General features: G+C 40.2%; 1 protein-coding gene across 2 annotated transcripts in view; it reads left to right on the forward strand.

The window, feature by feature from the left end:
- The first annotated feature begins 247 nt into the window (after positions 1-247).
- GIGYF2 (GRB10 interacting GYF protein 2) overlaps positions 248-21,477 on the forward strand; it is a 111,949-nt gene continuing 90,719 nt past the window's right edge. Inside the window, exons 1-2 of one of the 2 annotated variants that reach the window (XM_083365000.1) lie at positions 248-325; positions 15,432-15,489. In XM_083365000.1, coding sequence (XP_083221126.1) covers positions 15,449-15,489 — 41 coding nt within the window. In that variant the 5' untranslated portion in view covers positions 248-325; positions 15,432-15,448. Of the gene's footprint in view, positions 326-15,431; positions 15,490-15,950; positions 17,139-21,477 lie in introns of those variants that run through there. The other variant, XM_083365001.1, reaches the window with a different exon arrangement.

Raw genomic sequence — 21,477 nt, forward strand, 5'->3', positions numbered from 1 at the left:
CAGTCGGCTTTCTTGGTTTGACGAAAATGTATTAGCTGAGTCCAGGCGCTACGAACGTAAGTCACCGCTTATAGTTCAGGATTTTGGAGAGCGCAGCTGTGTGTCGCAAGGAGCGTAAAAGAAAAAGCTGAGCAAACCAGCGCAATATTCGAAGACTCGCTCTTCCGCGTTCCGCCAGCCGCTTCCTCTTACCCATCTTACCGAAAGAGGGCGGGGCCACGGCACTGAGGTCACATGACCTTGCGTGATAGCGCGGTAGCCATCTTGTGTTGTTGGGGCTGAGGTTTGGCTTTGGATCCGAGAAACTCTCCGTCCGCGACCTCAGGTAAACCGGCTGTTAGGAGGCTTGTCTCTTCTCTTTCAGACGCGACTTCTTGCCGAGATTCCAGTTTTCTCTCCTTGTCTGTATTCGACACGTTGCCGTGTCTTTTTTTTGGCCCCGAGCACCCCTAGGCCTTTCGCTGAGCACCGGCTTCCCATATGTCTCCTATCCGGGGAAGAGCCCGGAGACGGGCGAAATGGGCTTGAGACTGGCGTTGGGGTTTATTGCCTATGGCATGAGTTACTAAGGTAGTTTGCAGGGTCCGGGTGAGCGAAACAAAGCTTGCGGTAAGGTGAAGGCTCACTTGGCTCTGACAGATCACCAAGCGGATAGGGGCTTCTCTCTCCATGCGGCATATTGATAACGTTTCTGGCTTGGGTGGATGAAACTGGGCTCTGCATTCGGAGAAGCGTGTTTATATTCCCAGTTGCTGTATATCCTCTCTCTCTTTTAACTCGTAACACAGTTGTGCTATTTTCTTCAGTAAGGGATTGGGTATATATATATATATATATATATATATATATATATATATATATATATATATATATATATATATATATATATATATATGGCAGAAAGCTCATATATATATATATATATATATATATATATATATATATATATATATATTAGGCAGAAAGCTCTTAATTTTCCAAGTACACATTTTACCCAGTCCAAGGAGGAGAAACCGTTGACCAATTTGTCGAGCGTAAGAATGGCGTTTAAATATCTGAGTTAGGTAGCAGGGCGTACCGTAAATGGATGGTTGTATAGTTTTTAATAATGCATTAGCCTAGGCATTATAGAGAAGCTGATAATGCTTGGTAACTCCCAGCCTTTAATGGTCAGAATACAGCTCAGAAGAATGACAGGCAATTGTGCTTAATACAGTACACAGATGTTGGAAATACAAATCATTTAAGCAAATAAAGATTGTATTGAATTCTCAAAAGGGGAAAACAGCTTTGTAGTTGCTTGTTTATATGTTTAATACATGTATTCTGTCTAGAATTTTATGAACTTAATAGACATTGTGAAAGAACTACAATAAATTCCATATGCCTCTTTTCATAATACAATAGAAATTACTTCTTCCTGGTTTGTTTAGACTAAATTTGCCATACATTCTGCAAGAGATCAACTGGAAAATTATTCCCTTCAATTAGGTACTATGCATCCAAACTTATGTAAATTAGGCATAGAAGTAGTTCACACATCATATTATCCCTATCCTAAACAAAGTTTAATTTGTGGGGTTTATACAAAATCATGTACTATAGCTTGCAAATCTCAATGGTTGGATTCACACAACACACTAAAAAGTAAACTATGTTTTGACTTAGTACAGTATGTGAGCCTAGTCAGCTGTGAATTGACAACAAAGTGTAGGTGTGAAATCATCATAGGTTGAATAAATGTGAAGGCTGTTGCCTAAATTTTAGATAGAAACTGGTAGATTTGAGTTATAGTCCCACCATAGGCATGAAAACTGGCTGGATGATTTTGGTATAGTCACACTTCCTGACAGGCCTGACAGGCTTTTGTTAGGAAAATAGGAGTATTATGTATGTTTGCTTCCTTCATTTACATAAAAAAATAATACAGGCAGATAAAAATCTAATAAATGGCCCCCACTCTGTTGATTTTCCATAAGAAGTTAAAAACATGGTTTTGTCAGGAGGCCTGTGGAACACGAATGGACTCACTAATTTGATTGTGTTGTTGCTGTTAAGAGGGTGGGTGAGTTTTTATTACATGGCAGATTTTTAAAATTTTGAAAGCTGCCAGGAGTTACCTATGTGTGAGTAATTTATTTAATAAATAACCAAATAAATAGTAGCAATTGATTTATTATCTCAATGAAATAGTAACAGTACAATAATTATAACGCACACTGAAGGACCTTAAAGGGAATATGCCATAAAGGCTTAGCAGTACTGATTGCTGAAAGAAAATCCATCTTTAATTAAATAATGATCAGGAATATGCCATAGGCAAATGAATAAGTTTGGAATGTAATTCTGGGAAACAAAGTATGACAAAACTTGGTTGAACAGTGAGAGAACTAGATAGTTTTTAAAACATGGAGTTCAAAAATCAGAACATTCTTGCGGGTAGTATTTCTCCAGTAAAAGAGAGTTGTGAAAATATTAGAAAATACATAAAGTATGTGAGATAAGTGCAAAGCTAGCTCTACTAGTATTTTTCTCATGTGGCAGCTGAACATGGGTGAAATATTTAGCTACACGTGGGGAGACTGTAAAACCACGGTGTAGTGTGTAGATATGGGAATGAACATTGTTATTCTTTACTACTGCTGTAAGGGAAAGATTAGAAGTATTTCCATCTCTTTCAGTTTATCACAGTTTGCTGTGTCATGATTTGGAATTGAGATGAGCTTTAACAGTAATGTAGTTGAACTGAGCAAATTTAGAACCCAAATTTAGAAGTTGCATTTTAAATTGAATGGTGTGAACAAGACAGTTTCAGGGTTATTTTTTAATACAATCCTGTTTAGATTGTGTTATTTCATGCTTAATCTATTTAAAATATTTTTTTACCTTTGTTTCATAATCTTCAGTATTAAAGGCTACAGCAGACCTTTGATTTATTATGCTTTTATCATTTTATTTATTTGATAATATGCATACACTGCTATAATCAATGACAGTATATAAGGAGCAAATCAGAAACAGAATATCTCAAACATATTGATAACAACCACAATAAGAATATAATGTAGAAGATGGCAACAATTGATTTACAGGCCAAAGGTCTAGTGATAGAAAATGATGTCTAGAACTTTCCTGAGTGAGAGAAGGATAAGGGCCAAGCATACTTGCAAGGACATATTCCAAAGTATGGTGGCTGCAAAGGCCTTCTCCCTGACCTAACCTATGCTTAAGTTCAAGGTGGACTTAACAGGGCCATCTTTAGACATTTAGACAGAATCACATTTGGTACTGATATATCCCAGTACCATTCTAGGAACAAAACTTTAACCTTGTAATACTCGACAAATCTGAAGAAATGGATTTTTGTTTTTTTGTATTATTTATCCAGAAGGGAATTTGAGTAGCATGGTGGCTTAGTGCCGAAGACACTTGCCTCCCATTTGGAAGGTTGAGAGTTCAATTCTAGGTAGCGGCACATGTTTCTCTCCTAGCACCCAAAGAAAAAATAACTGCTGCAAACTTGTAGATGTCAGGAAGGACATCCAGCCAGTAAATGCTCAGCTTCATCCAGTCATCCCAACTTTACCCCAAATAGGGACTATAAGGTCATAAAAAGGGAGGGGTTTTTTATCCTGAAGAGAATTTCAAAATTCTGAGAGTACTACAAGATCTATTCTGTTAAGCTAACATTACTTCTTTTCGCAATAATAATTAGATGTATATTCCTTTTTTTTTTAAAAAAATCTTTCCTATGAACCTTGAAAACTGGGGAAAGAAATACAGATAATCCTTGACTTATGACTATAACTGAGCCCCAAATTTCTGTTGCTAAGTGAGACAGTATAATAATAATAGTAATAATAGTAATAATACTAGTAATAATAATAATAATTTTATTGTCAGTTTGTACACCAATTGGCATACATCAAAATGAAATTGTGTTGCATACAGTTCTCAAAGGGTCACCACTTCCGATATACACTCCTTGTTCGTATTGTTAAGTTGTTAAGTGAGGACACCGCAACCATCATAAATATGAGCTACTTGTATCTGAATTTTGATTATGTGATCAGGGGAATGCTGCAACAATCGTAAATGCGAAAAATGGTCATAAGTCACTTTTTTCAGAGTGGTTGCAACTTTGAACCGTCACTAAATGAACTGTTGTAATTCAAGGACTACTTGTATAAAAAGAAAGTATCGAAGGAATATAGATCCTTATTATTTTACATGCCAATGCTAGCTTTTTAAATTAGGTTCAGAAATAAACTGACAATATAGTCATATGTAAACTTAGTTAAATACTTTTGTAATTCCACATAAATTGCTAGATTATAATATTACTAACTTTACTAAATACTAACATTACTAAAGTATTGGATTGTTTCATGAACAATCCAATATATCTTACTCATTGCAACCAACCTTCAGATTTCAAAAGCATGGCTAACCTTCAATTTGGAATAGTTGAAAGTAGGCTATATTAGCTGAAACTTTCATCTGTTATTATTTTCTAGAAACCTGTTGATACTAGGTACTCCTTAATAGAACCTCATATTCCACATAGTCACAGTTGTGGATTTTTGCAAGAATACATCAAGATTGTTCCACAGCTGCCTCTATAAATTTGTTAATATCTTTTTGACTATATCCCCAAAATACTTCATTGGGATAAAAAATATTCTTAAGTTTTTAATGAATACTGTTTCATACCAAGTAACCATACTGCTGACTCCATAGTTTGCTCATTTATCTGCTTTATATAAAAATATAAATTACAATAATTGAATGTATTAATTACTATAATTTGACATTGATGTCATTAAACATGCTTGAGTCTGTTATAGAATTGCATATAAGCATGTCCATCTATGAATGTAAGCATTTAAAAGCTTCTCCTTTGTTCATAAAATAATCAGTTGATAAACTAACAAAGCCAGTGAGATGATTGGAAGGATTAATAGTCTTAACCATTAATGGTGCTTTGTAATGACTCATCTTGAAAGCCTTAAGACTCTTCATTCCTCACACACTCATTCACTTTGGCTGGTTGTGGATAATTTCTAAAAACTTGTATATACTGGCTTTTTGTATCATACAAATTTGATAGTTCCTGTTTGATTCTTTCATAAGTGATACCCCCTTCCATGGTTTATTTGATATGGTCAGAACAGAATGTTTGGCTTTTCTGTAATAACAAGAAGTAGAAACTAAGAAAAAAACATGGTTTCTAACTCAGGTTTGTTTCACATTAATTCAGGGTTACAGAACCTAGAGCCTGAGCACTACCTGTACTTTGCCAGAGCCTTTGGTGGCTCTTTATTGGTTGCTTCCAAATTATAATTCTCTATGTTATAAAAGATTAATTGCTTAATACAGTAATATTATACTGTATGATATTGTATCTTACGCTGTCAAAAATTGTGGATTTACATGAAGATAAGTAAAATAAATAATAAAATAATATGCTATTATGAATGGTAGTAATAGTAGAACTAGGGTTGAGACCCTCCCCAAATTGCCCAACTTTGTGAATGAATACAATCTTGAAAGAAAATGCTTTTAGATGACATGAATGAATGTGTGGGAAGAAGATGAGAGTATGGGAAAAATGGTTCAGTTAACCGTGTTATATTACAACTGCAGTGATTCATTTAACAACCTTGGCAAGAAAGGTCATTAAATGAGAAAACTCGCCAACTCTCTTGCTTAGCAATGGAAATGTTGGGCTCAAGTATGGTTTGTGGAAATTTTGTGGCTCAAGCTGAGGACTATCATATCATTCCCTCACATAAAGATAAATGTAGCAAGTATGAATGCAAAAACTGGGGGGGGAGGGTGTTAGTATGTTAATCATGCCATGAAAATATTTGAAAAATGCTAATGAGCAAAATTTGGGAAGATTTGCAACATTATTTTTGCTTTTTATCATGGCATTGAGAAAGATATCAATGTTATGTAAAAATGTATTACATGCTTAAATCAATCACGATAGTGAATAGGCTTGAAATAAGGTATGATTTGTGCAAATATAGAGTTGAAGGTTGGTTGCTGAGTGAGAGAGGTATGTGATGAAACGAAAGCATGCATAAGAATAAATAGAATGGCTCAACATTGAGCGTGGAGTAAGTCAAGTACCTGGTATATATGGATATCCCCTTAGTAAGCCATGCATATAGGAATGAATATATGAGAGACGTTTGTGGTAATATTAGAATTGTATTGGTTGGGGACTTGACTTTGTGTGTATTTTTCTATACAGTAGTATGTTGTTGGCTGAGAAGTTAATGCTTTAGGACAGGACAGGATCTTGGAGGTCTTCTTCTAGTCCAGCCCTCTACTCAAGCAGGAGAACCTATACCATCTCAGACAAGTGACTGTCTAGTCTCCTCTTAAAATCCTCCAGTGATGGAGTGCCCACGATTTCTGGAGGCAAGCTGTTCCACTGGTTAATTGTCCTCACTGTTAGGAAGTTTCTCTTTAATTCCAGGTTGCTTCTCTCTTTGGTCAGTTTCCAGCCATTGTTTCTTGTCCTGCCCTCTGGTGCTTTGGAGAATAATTTGATGCCCACTTCTTTGTGGCAGCCCTCAAATACTGAAAAACTGCTGTCATGTCACTCCTGTTTCTTTTTTTCTTTAGACTAGCCAAACCCAAATCCTGCAGTCATTCTTCATATGTTTTAGTCTTTCAGGCCTTTAATCATTTTAGTTGCTCTTCTCTGAACGTTTTCCAAAGTCTCAACATCTTTTTTGTGGTATGGTGGCCAAAATTGGTAGTGATACTTCGCATGATCCTGATTCTTTGCCTCTGTTTATACAACCCAATATTGTATTAGCTTTTTTGGCTGCTGCTGCACACTGCTGGTTCATATTCAAATAATCATCCACTAGGATACTAATACTAATACTAATAAAATTGGAAGGGACCTTGGAGGTCAGGCAGGAAACCCTATACCATTTCAGACAAATGGCTGTCCAATCTCTTCTTAAAGACTTCCAGTGTTGGAGAATTCACCGCTTCTGGAGGCAGGTTGTTCCACTGATTAATTGTTCTAACTGCCAAGAAATTTCTCCTTAGTTCTAGGTTGCTTCTCTCCAAGGTCCTTCTCAACAGTTACTGTTTTTGAGCCAGGTCTCACCTAATCTGTACTTATACCTTTGATTTTTCCTGCCTAAATGTAAAACTTTGCTTTTTTCCACATTAAAATTCATTTTGTTGGATAGGGCCCATTGTTCAAGTTTGTCAAGATATTTTTGGATCCTGAGCTTGTCTTCTGGGATGTTGGCTATTCCTGCCAGTTTAGTGTCATCTGCGAATTTGATGAGTTCCCCATCTAGTCCCTCATCTAAGTCATTTATGAAGATATTGGAGAGTACTGGGCCTAAGACGGAGCCTTGTGGTACCCCACTGCTTACCTCTCTCCAGATCTGTTTTTTGATTATCTTTCTAGGATCTTCTAAGTATTGATGTTAGACTGCTTAGTCTGTATTTAACAAGAAAACAGATTGTAGATTCATGTCCTTGACATGGAACGTGGCGTGCACATGTGAATTTCTGTATTTTCATAGGATGCTTATTAAATAGGAAGAAATGGAGAAAATTTGAGATGGACAAATGCTGATAGAAAAGTAGTAGTGAGTGGTTTGTTGTCTATTTCAAGGAGTAGTGAAGAAATAAAAATAGCTGTTAATAGCATGCTTCTGTCATCTGATTGTATGAATTGTGTATACTAAGAGAAACATAAAAGTAAGTGGAATGTCATACCTAAGAGTACACGTGATAATACAGGATAGAGATGGAGTCAGAAATATATAGGTGCTGAATGTATGTAGATTGAATACTGAAATGAGTGGCCAATATAAAAGAAATATTTTGAAATGGTTTTGTAACATAGACATAATGAATGAAGATTGTATTGCCAAAAAGTGTATATAAAAAGATTGAATGGATCTAGAGGAAGCAATTGAATGAAAATGATGGGATTCTTGAAAAGAGGGAGAGAGAGAGAGAACGCCCAATGCAAGTTTAAAGAACTTTTTATATTTTACTCATTTCAGACAAAGTCTATATGGTATAATTTCTTCACTAGGGAGCGGCTTGAAATCCATGATTGGTTGCCTTTTCTGCACCTTTTTTTTAGTTCTGCAATATTTTTCAGATACAGTGAACAAAACTAATCCATTTTCTGATTGCAGTCATACCATAAATGTATTTGCTTTGAGACTTGATTGTTAAGGGAAGAATTTTTCTTCTACTACTACTATGCATCCCTTGTTGGTTTTTGCAGGTCTGCCACACAATATTCAGTCCTTCAGATTTTGGGTCCCAAAAAGTAGTTTTTCTTAGAACTACTACAGAATACAGGCTTGAAAAGCACTGAGAGCTGCTGGAGAGAATTGAGAATAGTTAAGAGCCCAGATACATAGTTATCTCTCATTCACAGAATATTTTAAAGTATCACCAACATTTTCTTAATGCTACTCTTACTTTCTGTGGATATTAATGTAACATCCTGTATACCGTGTTTCCCCAAAAGTTAGACCCAGCCTGATAGTAAGCCCTAGCTTGATTTTTGGGGGTGTGCCTAGTATAAGCCCTACTCCAAAATTAAGCCCTAGTTTTGGGGTGAGGTGCATCCCTAAAAATCAAGCTAGAGTGGGAGTAGGGAGGGTGAAACTGCCCCATGCGGCCCTCACCCACTTACCTTACTGGTTGGACCACCAGAGCCAAGCCTCCCACAGCTCAACACCTGTTGCACCGCTGCTTGATTTCTTCTGCGGCCGCTTGCTGCCACTTGTGGCCGTACGCCATGTGGCACATTGCACCATTTCTGCTCCCCTCGGCAGGAGGCTGCATATCACTTTGGGCTGTTTCCACTGCTTGCGCAGCACTTCGGGCCTCTTCTGTTGCTCGTGGCAGGAGGCCATGTGGTGCTCCAAGCCGTTTCCACTACAGAAACAGCCCAAAGAGCCACACAGTGTCCTGCCGTGAACAGCAGAAATGGCGCAAAGCACTATGTGGCATCCAGCCAGGAAGAGTGGAAACAGTGCAAAGCACCATATGGTGTCCTGCCAGGAGGAACAGCAACAGTGCAGTGTGCCACATGGCGACCAGCCGCAAGTGGCAGCAAGCAGCCGCAGAAGTCAAGCAGCAGCGCGACAGGTGTCGGAGTATGGGAGGCCTGGCTGTGGTGGTCCTAAGGTAAGACATTCTCTGAAATTAAGATCTAGTGCATCTTTTGGAGGCTCTCTCTCGCTCTTGCTGATCAATTCTTGGTTTCTGTTAAGAATTCCATGTCCAGTAAATATATTCATCTCAGAGTCAATAGAGCACATTAGTAACTATTCAACAGCTATTTAATGACCCCTTCATGCACTCCTCATTACATATGATGGATCCATTTTCTGCTTTCTGAGAGGCATGTGTACTAACAAGGGAGAGTTGCTGGAAGAGTCTTTTAGTGTCCTCCTGTTTTAAGAAGTCTCCAAACTCAGGTTAGTGTAAATTTGTAGAAGAGAATAGGTGTAAACATTCACTCAAAGCAACAGAACAATTAAGATAATCTTCAGTTGTATTGTATTCTTTTCTCATTGAATGTTTTTGCTCCTTTGGTTGGACGTAATTTGCCACTGAGAGGAACAGGTTAAAAGACTATTCCTGCCTTTGGATCATTGCACTCATCTATGGCAGAAGGATATTTTAGTGCATTATAGAGCATCATATGCAGTGCCCACAGCAAGCCATCCCTTGTAATAATTACTTTTAACTTTATTTGATTGTTAAACTTCACACATACCATAATAGTCACCCTTAGAACATTAAAACGCCTGTCCAGTTTTGTTTATTCAGGATGATTAACGTAACAAGGATTGCCCTCAGTGCAAATACAGGAATTGCTGGTGGTCAGCCAGACCCCTCAAATACCAAATGATAATTGATTAGAAGATATGGAAACTGGAGAACATTGTTGAAGTCTAAATGTATATGGGGATTATTCTCTCTCACTACCAGATTCTTCAGCACTTTTTTATTACTTAAATGTCCAGGCTACCTTCTAGATTCTGGTTGGTTTCTCTGCTCTGAGTTCTCCTTCATGTCTGCAGCTTGTAAAGAGCCACCCAATCCTTGAACTATTAGAACTGGTTTAAAAGATACAAACTTCCAGTAAGCCATTATGGCAAAATGATGTTCCTCCAGAATAGAGCAACATGTTGCAATTGAAAATGGCATTCGAACATGAGATTCGGGCTGCTGAAATCTCTCTGGAATAAGATTACAAGATCCATCTATATTTACTCCATGCAGCTGGGTTTGTTTGCTTACTTTGTTATAAGCAGAAGCAGGAACTGTGTTTTTTGTAGCTGGATTGTGATTGGTTGGAAATTGTGGGATTTCTTCATGCTTATAGCTGCTAATGTCACCTCTATGGACTTTAAATTCAGTCAAGGCTCATCTCTTAATCACTTTGGATTGAATTTTTTTTCTTTGAATTTTTTAAAGATTGAGAATCTTCAGACTTGCAAGCTTTATTGAAATCACAGGATGAGTTTCATTAATCCTTTTAATTTTTTTTTACATGTTTAAAGATTTGGTTTTTTGTTTTGTTTTTGAATATACAGCAAAACGATTATTGTTGGCTTTAGAAATGGATTAAGAGCTCAGATGGGCTTGATTTTGATTTTGAAGCTAATTGAAAGGATCTTGTCGGGTGCAAAGAATCAGGATCACATGTAAGCTCCAGTTCAGAAGATTTATTGCTCAAGCTATGCACAAGAATCTGGTCCATTAATGATCAGCATTAAATTGGTGTTAGAGTTAATGAAATTCAAGGGGTGTGGACTTGGAGCATTTGTGGGCATGTAACAATTCTAGGCTGAGTCATCTCTTGACTCCACTCCGAGGCTCTGCCTACTCTTCTCCTATAACTCTTTTCTCATGGGAAAATCCCCTTGTTTATGCTTTGAAACTAGTAGATCTGTTTTAAAAGTTGGACACTGAGGACACCAGATGGCTATCTTTAAAAATATTTGAGGAATAGGTGTAGGAAGTCTAGAGTTATTGAGCTCTATTAGAATAAGAAACTGTTATTGAAGAAGAACAAGCCCCATTGAATAAAACTATAATTATGGTAGATTTAAAAATTATAACCTACAAGAAAGGATGGAAATAATGGATTTACAACTGATATTGGATGGAGTAGGGCCTCCCCAATTCATGATATACTGATGACCCACCTTATGGTGTATCAAAAGTAATGTTCATATCAGCAGGAATTAGAGAAAGTTATGAAGATTAGGAATAAGACTTGGCTACTGAAAAAATACAAAAGCCTGACTCCATCTGAAGCCCTCGAGACTGCTAAACAAAGACTCACACAGCACTGCTACTAGGTTAAGGAGATACACTTAGAGAAACAGAGGCCAAGAAGATAAATGCCCTTTTCTCCAAAGAACCATTCAATGTATATTCCCAACTGCAGTTTAGTAGCACAGTAATAGCAGAGCCACCAACAGTAGAAATGAACAGTACTGGAAGAACATACGGAAGAAAGAGAAGACACATGACACCACTGCACCACCGGCCTCACAAGTCAATTCTGCATAAAAGTTTATAAAAATTATTTCCCGTTCAAAAGCCTAACAGCCCATGGATAAAAGCTGTTTTTCAGCCTGTTGGTGCAGCTGGCTATACTCCTATATCTCCTACCCGATGGTAGGAGAGTAAAGAGATACCGTCCAGGGTGTGAGTCATCCCTGAGAATTTTCCTCACTCTTCCAAGGCAATGAGCTCTGGCAATGTCATCCAGTGGTGTCAGGGGACAGCCCACAATGTCTTGTGCTGTGCTCACCACCCTCTGTAATACTTTCCTATCCGTGGCTGTCAAACCAGCATACCAAACCACAATACCATACGAGAGGACGCTCTCTATAGTAGACCGGTAAAAGAGGGTCATTAGCCGTTGTTTTACCCTGTTCTTCCGCAAGACCCTGAGAAAGTGAAGCCTCTGTTGGGCCTTTCTAGCCACCTGGGTTGTATTAACTTTCCAGGTCAGATCTTCGCAGAGGTAGATTCCCTTAAATTTAAAGGAGGAAACTCTCCACACAGTCCTCCCTGATGTAAAGTGGGGCAGGATCCTCCTTTTTCCTCCGGAAGTCTAGCACCATCTCTTTTGCCTTGCCGATGTTCAGGTGCAAGTTGTTGTTACAACACCATATGGATAGTTTTTGTACCTCCGCCCTGTATGCTGTCTCATCCATCATGATGGATCTGAAATGACAGGCACTCTTTAAATGTAAGGACTCATTCTTGCTGGTAGTTAAAATCTTTAACTTTAATCTCTATTTGCAAACAAAATAAAGGTTTCCTATTTAGAATAATAAGCTGTCAGGCTAGTAAAACAGTGATATCAGAACTGTTAGGTTAATAGGTTAATCACACATAGTTGGAAAACTACTCAAATCCCGTTAATTAATTAAAACAAAGCCTGGTACAGATACATTTCTCTTCAAAAAAGTATACAGTTTGTAGTGTACATAGATTTGAAAAACAATGGGATAAAGGAACTTTGTTTTATGATTTATCTCATGGTTACTGTGAAATTGTGTGAATGCATCAATACAGTCAGTGCATGTTATCTCAGCTTGCAGAGCTTGGATTCATTGAATGAGTTTACCAAAAATGTAAATATTGCAGAATATACAACCTCATGCTACGTAACTAAGCTCCATCTCATGCTGAATAAACTAAATTATTAATGTATCTTAAAATAGAAAACTATATTTATAGATTTTTACTCCAAAAGCATTTTATTAAAATAAATTTGATAAAAATAAAAAACCCTGATTTAAATAAAAAAACTTTATTGTTATTATTTTTTAAATTGTTGATTATTATCAATCCTTTTACAAGTAACTTGGTATGCCACAGTTACATGGGAACCATGATGAGAATGTAAAAAAAGACAACAGCATCCAAGTACAGTGAAAGAATCGCAGGTCCTAAACCGCCAGATTAATGGAAAGAACAAGATGCATGCCATCAACACTTATGGTCTGCCATTCATCAGAAACCCTTCTGGTATAGCGAGCTGGCCAAAGAAGGACATGGAAGCTGCCGATGTGAAGACCCAAGCTCTTCATGTACAGTATACAGGGCTTCCCACACTAAGTCCAACACCCAGAGATTGCACCCTAGCTGGAAAGAGGGTAGTTGGGGTTTGGTGAGTGTCAGAGCTACTGTTCTGGAGAAAACCCAAAACATCCAGAAATAGATCAGTAAGACGGCACCCAAAGACGAGCTGCTGAGAGAATGGCTGAGTAAACAGAATGCCTCCCAGCAGACATTGGAGGAAGTGCCACGGCAAGACAAAACCCTGCATAGGATGGATGTACCATTGACAGATAGCTGAGGTGGCAGATATTGGGAAATCCTGAGTGGCTGAAGAGGGCTGGACTAAAAGCACTGTGGCACAGATCATGGCAGCACAAGAGGCACTAAGCACCAGATCCATAAAGGCAGGGATCTACCACACTAGACAAGATCCAAGGTACAGAGTATGGAGAGTGGCTCCAATAGATCCCAGGAACATTGGAACTCTCTATCCTAAAGAGTGCAGTGCTAGAAACAGCTAAGATCCTATGCAGAAGCATCAAACTCCCAGGTCTCTGGTATAGGAGAATATTTTCTCTAAAAGTATTTAGCAGAGTCACGCTGCTTCTGATGAAATATGAGTGAAACCATATATCCTTATGGTTTATATTGTTTGTTGCATTTGTCTTAGAAGAAAAACCCCTAGTAACCCTGGAAATCATAGGCTAGTAGATCACGGGCTATTTGTGAAGTGTGTGAAATAGACATTTGTTTAACTTTTATATATGCTTTGGAATACAAAGTCAGTAAAAAGGTTAGTTACTTCTGCTCTCCTAACTCAAAACATTGACAAACATTCTCTGCCATCCTTGCCCCAAGTTTTAAGGTAGAGAGAATTGATAGCAAAAATTAGGTGTTCATTATGGAACATGCTGGGAGTAATGCTGGGTTCTTCCAAGCTGATGTGAGTTCTTTTAAAGGAAGCATCTTTGCTAATGTTGAAAATGGAACGATAGATTTTTAGTGGAGAAAGTGTTTTATGCATTTATTGGACTAGAAGACTTTCAAGGTCCCTTCCAGCTCTATTCTGATTGATTGATAATTTAAGCAGTACAGGTAGTCTACCTGTTGCTCTCAAAGATGCCACTTGAAAAAAGGCTTTGCACCTTTCAGAAATATTGCATTAAATGGCTCACAATGGAGCTGGCTGTCCCTCCCCTGCCCTCCCTGCACTAGATTAGATCCATGAAGGATTTTTTCCCCCCAACAACTTTGAGAGCAAAATGCTGCTTGTACTGTAGAAAGGTGCAGTCCTTCCGTCAGGCAACACTTTTGTTGTCAACATGGCTGAGCAAAGAAGCAGCCTTCTGCTCTCAGACGCTGTATGGGAAAATCCACGGTGAAACCCAAGAGGTATTTTAGCCCTGAACACTTGTTCCATGGAGCTCCAAATGCCCCATGTTTTGACAGCCCCACGCTAAACTCTCGCTTAGCTTCCATCATGGACTTTTCCAGACAGTGTCTTTTAGAGCAGAGGCCCCCAACCTTTGGGCACCAGGGACTGGTTCCGTGGAGAGAGGTTATTCCGTGTACCGGATGGTGCGTGGTTTCAAATGCTGCCTGCATCCTGTACTGGTCCACGGACCGGGGGTTGGGGACCCCTGTTTTGGAGCACCAGGGCTGCCTATCAGATGAATTGTTTCTTTCCCCCACCTCCCCCCTGCTTTCAGAACAATGTGTTTTACCAGCTTACCAGCAAATCTGATCTTTTTGAAGTGGAGAAAACCCGCTTTCAGAATGATCCCTTTTGAAAGGGGGGGGGGGCGGGAGGCAAGGGAAATCGAATAAACATTTTTAAGGAAATAATTTAGCTTCTTTAGAGATTGAAATGGACACAGTAGTGTCAATATTGTTTTGCATCTGGATAGGCCACAATATTAAGGATAAGTCAAAGTACAAAAATTAATAACTGGACACATGTAGGCACCCTGCTCCTCAGATCTGCAAAGTCAGTTGCCAGAATCTCTCCTTATATGAAAAGGAGGAACTGCAAGCTCTCTTTCTGGTTTCTCTTACCTTAATATGGGAATATCAACTCTGAATATTGATGAAGTTGAATATTTTGTTTATTTATATCCCATCTTTATTATTTTTATAAATAACTCAAGGTGGCAAACATATCTAAAACTCCTCCCTCTTCCTATTTTTTTTACATAACAATTTTGTGAGGTAGGCTTGGCTAAGAGAGAGTGAATGACCCGAAGTCACTCAGCTTTCATGCCTAAGGTGGCACTAAAACTCATATACACTTATTTATTCATAGTTTGTGTTTTCTTTTTCAGGTTAATATTTTTCAAAAATGGCAGCAGAAACTCAGACACTGAACTTTGGGCCTGAATGGTAAGTGTCTGTCTCTTTGTTTATCCAAAAGATTTTCCCTTTGAATGTTAATAATAGCTGGTTTATCAATATATTGCTTCAAATGGCTGCTTGGAAAAAATACATGAGTTGTTGATTTTTTTGTTTTAATTGCAACCATGTAGGTTATTTATTTAAAGAATTTATACGGCTCCCTAGCTCACATAGTGATCTTAGGCAGCTCCTAACAACTACTGAAAACATTACATAAAGCACATTGTACCTTCTCATCAAGGCTCCATAACCATCCACACTAGTGACCCCCCAACTCAACACCATGCTGTGGAGGGAGAGCCAGGGTTCATGGCCTTTCAGAGGGCTAAAAAAGTATCAGGTGGGAGACTATTCTAAATCAGATTTTTAGTTTGAACTGTGTTGTACTGTATTGGAGAAATCTCAGATAATTTGTATGATGTCCTGTGGTGATATAATTAAATGTTCTTTTCCCTTAACCATCTTTGTTACTTAAAGAAAATTTTGATGTTCACTTTGCTATTTCCTGCCTTATTATACAACATAGGGAAACCTGTGAGATTGGTGCATTACTATGTGTTTACTTCTCATTGTTGCTTGTACATTATCTGAAAAGAAGTGATGAGTCAGTTGTGTATTAGATCTAAATACAGTAAAACTGACTGTGGTTTTGGGCTTCACGGTAGTCAGAAAGCAAATGGGAGCCTTACTGGATCAGCCAGTTGTCCATCTAATTCAGCATTCTTGTGCTTTATAAGGCTAGTCAGGTGCATTCTTAAAGTCACAGAATGTACAGTAGGATGAGGGCCCTCTTTCTCTGTCATTCTAAATAAAAGGAGATTACTTAAGGTGGTAATCAGAAAGTAGAGGCTTACATATTATGGACATATGATTTGAACAGACAATAAGCCATGTGTGAGTAGCTGGCCATACAAATTTTCTAAATAAAACAAAATAAAAATAAATAAGAAAGAATAAAAAAGCCTGCTTGGCCAGAATGAGGGAAGTAGAAAGAAAAGAAAACATGTAAGTAGGTGGATGAGTAGAATTCTGTGAATGAGACCTGATTTCAACTGATATTTAATACAAAAAGGGTATGATTCAAGCTGGCAAAGAGATTCTGGGACACACTGATTGGCTTTGAGGCAATTCAAATTTAGACTATATAGTATAGAGTAGGCTATAATGCCAGATTCAGTGTGGGCCAAGTGGATAAAAATAGGAATCATAGGATGTTTAAGGTGAATTAATCCTACCGAGTTTTAGTGGATTGTGAATATTGTAATATTTCATGCACATTATTTTGAATGGTTTCATGGCAATACATTTTTGCCTTACGACTTGTTTAAACAAGATTATGAAACAGGAACAGCCCAAAAGCTTCTAAATCGGTCTCTAGGAAAGGGGGTGGAGTACAGAGTAACAAAAGTAGAAGTATGGTAATGCAAGCTCCACCCCTTTTCCATATCCATTATAATATTTTATGCACATCAAAAGGGATGGACCTTGCAGCACAATGCTGCTTTCATCATCCTGATGGAAGTAGAAGAATCTTGAGGATACCATTGCTCCTGATTGTTCAACAGTCTCTGAATTGAACAGAACCAAAGAAGAAGCATAATACTACAGCTGAAAAGCAGAAGATTTTAAAACTACAGGTAGTACTCGGTTTATGACAGCAATTGTGAGTGGAATTGATGTTGCTAAGCAATGTGATTTTAAAGAGTGATGTTAAAAGATGGCACTTAGCAACAGCAATTCCAGCAGTCCCAGTTTTACCATTAATCAAGCATCATGTGGGTCCTTTGCTTTTGGGAAGCCAGCAGAGAATGTCAAAAATCTCGATCAAATGACTGCGGCTGTCTGTGATGTTAGAATTGCAAACTGGGTACTGAGCATCCAGATTGCAGTCATATGCCAGCCGGGGGTGGGGGCGAAGACTGTCATGTACAGAATAATGAGAACTTGTCATAATCAGTCAATCAGCGTCATTGTAATTTCAGACAGCCACAGAACAAATGGTTGTTAAATGAGGACTGCCTGCAGTTATAGCTCTGATTTTCCCATAGGCTTTTTGGAGTGCCAGTTTTAGAATAGCACTGATGAATTACCATCAACCTTGCTTTTGTGGGTTGGAGTTCTTTGCTCCTTGTGAAATTCTCAGGTGCCACAAGGATTGGTGTACTTGCTTATGCCACCCACTAGTGCTAGTATTCTGACTGACACAGGCCTTGATGTTCAAGGATACTCATGGAAAACAGTCAAATTTCTTCTTTTGGACAACAGTCAGAAGAATGACTGTAGCCTTTTCTTCACAAGCAGTGAAGCTTGTGATCATTGGGCTTTGGGGAATTGCAGAAGAGTTGGCATAATTAGTTGCCAAAGTTGGCCCATTATTGATGGCAGTATTCCATTGTTCTAAGATTGTGGCTTGCTGACATTGCTCTATTTTAGTTATTAGTGAAAGGCAACAGAATCAGGTTGATACAGTCATGGCCGAAATTGTTGGCACCCCAGAAATCTTTCCAGAAAATCAAGTATTTCTCACAGAAAAGTATTGCAGGAACACATGTTTTGCTATACACAGGTTTATTCCCTTTGTGTGTATTGGAACACAACAAAAAAGGGAGGAAAAAAAGCAAATTGGACATAATGTCAAACAAAACTCCAAAAATGGGCTGGACAAAATTATTGGCACCCTTAACTTAATATTTGGTTGCACACCCTTTGGAAAAAATAACTGAAATCAGTCGCTTCCTATAACCATCAATAAGCTTCTTACACCTCTCACCCGGAATTTTGGACCATTCTTCCTTTGCAAACTGCTCCAGGTCTCTCTTATTGGAAGGGCACATTTTCCCAACAGCAATTTTAAGATCTCTCCACAGGTGTTCAATGGGATTCAGATCTGGACTCATTGCTGGCTACTTCAGAACTCTCCAGCGCTTTCTTGCCATCCATTTCTGGGTGCTTTTTGACGTATGTTTGGGGTCATTGTCCTGCTGGAAGACCCAAGATCTCGGACGCAAACCCAGCTTTCTGACACTGGGCTCTACAGTGCGACCCAAAATCCTTTGGTAATCCTCAGATTTCATGATGCCTTGCACACTTTCAAGGCACCCAGTGCCAGAGGCAGCAAAACAACCCCAAAACATCATTGAACCTCCACCACATTTCACTGTAGGTACTGTGTTCTTTTCTTTGTAGGCCTCATTTCATTTTCGGTAAACAGTAGAATGATGTGCTTTACCAAAAAGCTCTATCTTGGTCTCATCTGTCCACAAGACGTTTTCCCAGAAGGATTTTGGCTTACTCAAGTACATTTTGGCAAACTGTAATCTTGCTTTTTTATGTCTCTGTGTCAGCAGTGGGGTCCTCCTGGGTCTCCTGCCATAGCGTTTCATTTCATTTAAATGTCAACGGATAGTTTGCGCTGACACTGATGCTCCCTGAACCTGCAGGACAGCTTGCATTCCTTTGGAACTTGTTTGGGGCTGCTTATCCACCATCCGGACTATCCTGCGTTGCAACCTTTCATCAATTTTTCTCTTCTATCCACGACCAGGGAGATTCGCTACAGTGCCATGGGTTGCAAACTTCTTGATAATGTTGCGCACTGTGGACAAAGGCAAATCTAGATCTCTGGAGATGGACTTGTAACCTTGAGATTGTTGATATTTGTCCACAATTTTGGTTCTCAAAATCCTCAGACAGTTCTCTTCTCCGCTTTCTGTTGTCCATGCTTCGTGTGGCACACACAGACACACAATGCAAAGACTAAGTGAACTTCTCTCCTTTTTATCTGCTTTCAGGTGTGATTTTTATATTGCCCACACCTTTTACTTACCCCAGGTGAGTTTAAAGGAGCATCACATGCTTGAAACAATCTTATTTATCCACAATTTTGAAAGGGTGCCAATAATTTGGTCCAGCCCATTTTTGGAGTTTTGTTTGACATTATGTCCAATTTGCTTTTTTTCCTCCCTTTTTTGTTGTGTTCCAATACACACAAAGGGAATAAACCTGTGTATAGCAAAACATGTGTTCCTGCAATACTTTTCTGTGAGAAATACTTGATTTTCTGGAAAAATTTCTGGGGTGCCAATAATTTCAGCCATGACTGTATAGTGAGACACAGTTCCACAAAAATAAGCCACAGAGAAAGGGGCTGACACACAAGGTACAATCATAACCCTTACTATCTCTTGTTCTTAAAAACATTTATGTCTACCCCATGGCACCTGTTCACTCTTTTTTGAGAGACTTACATCTGCCTCAGACATTCAGAATATAAAAGTAAAATTTGATCCAAGAAAGAATCACAGTTTATTTGCCTTGAGTGAAGCAGAGAGCTGAGTTGAATTCCCAGAAGTGCTGGCAAAACCACACACAAATATATCAGAAAAGAAAGGCTTAGGCCACAGGTCGGCAACCCATGCGGCTCCCAGGCCTCCTCCCTCTGCCATGTTTACTTTTCAAAAAAAAAAAATCAATTTAAACTTCTCACAAAAAAACTTGAAAAGTTTAAATTGATTGGTTGGTTTGTGGGACCGCCCACAAACCGTTTGTGGGACCGCCCACAAACCTCTGTTTTTTTAACTGTACTTGCAGAGTGGAGGAAGAGAGGAAGAAGTAAAAAGGTGAGCAGGGTGGGGTGGCGGAGGCTTGCAGATCTGCTGCCTTCGCCACCCCTTCGTTTGTGGTGGGGGAGGTTAGGGTTAAGGTTGCCCCCTTCTCCTCGCCGAGGCTAGCAGCCCCGGTGGGGAGAAGGTGCCTTCCCCCCCTTCCTTCTCCTCGCTGTGGGAGAAGGCGTGTTTCCCCTCCCTTTCTCCTTGCCGCGGCTAGCAGCCTCGGCAGGGAGAAGGAAAGGGCGATTTCCCCCCCTTCTCCTTGCCGCGGCTAGCAGCCTCGGCAGGGAGAAGGAAAGGGCGATTTCCCCCCCCTTCTCCTTGCCGCGGCTAGCAGCCTCGGCAGGGAGAAGGAAAGGGCGATTTCCCCCCCCCTTCTCCTTGCCGCGGCTAGCAGCCTCGGCAGGGAGAAGGAAAGGGTGATTTCCCCCCCCTTCTCCTTGCCGCGGCTAGCAGCCTCGGCAGGGAGAAGGAAAGGGCGATTTCCCCCCCTTCTCCTTGCCGCGGCTAGCAGCCTCGGCAGGGAGAAGGAAAGGGCGATTTCCCCCCCTTCTCCTTGCCGCGGCTAGCAGCCTCGGCAGGGAGAAGGAAAGGGCGATTTCCCCCCCCTTCTCCTTGCCGCGGCTAGCAGCCTCGGCAGGGAGAAGGAAAGGGCGATTTCCCCCCCCTTCTCCTTGCCGCGGCTAGCAGCCTCGGCAGGGAGAAGGAAAGGGCGATTTCCCCCCCCTTCTCCTTGCCGCGGCTAGCAGCCTCGGCAGGGAGAAGGAAAGGGCGATTTCCCCCCTTTCTCCTTGCCGCGGCTAGCAGCCTCGGCAGGGAGAAGGAAAGGGCGATTTCCCCCCCCTTCTCCTTGCCGCGGCTAGCAGCCCTGGCGAGGGAGAAGGCGCGTCCCCCCTTCCTTCTCCCTGCCGTGGCTAGCAGTGATTTACCCTCCCCTTCCTATGAGGGGAGGCGGCAGGAGCTCACGGGGGCTGCTGCTGCCACGTCTCGCCTCTCCCTTCGCTTTTTGGACCAGCGTGGGACTGCTTGGACCCCAGCGCTAAAATCCCCGCCATGGCCGCCTCCGCTCCGCTCTGGGCAGGAAGCACCTAGTCAGGCCCTCCTCAGTCTGCGGAGGAGCAAGTGAGGCGCTGCGGGAATCTCCGCGAGCGCTAGTCCTGGGGTGGTTGGGACGGAGCGCCGTCGCTCTGCTCGGGCGCTTTTGGCGGGACAGGGAAGAAGTGGCACACGCAGATTGAAGTTCTCTCTCTCTCTTTCTCTCTTTGGCGCGGCGGCGGGGAAGAGAGAGAGAAGGATAAGGGAGGGGGTGAGGCGTTAAAATCCCCGCTTCCAGTGGCCGCCTCCGGACTAGCGAGGATGTTGCCTGAGG

This window comes from Vipera ursinii (genome assembly GCF_947247035.1).
Source record: "Vipera ursinii genome assembly, chromosome: 5".
Lineage (NCBI taxonomy): Eukaryota > Metazoa > Chordata > Lepidosauria > Squamata > Viperidae > Vipera > Vipera ursinii.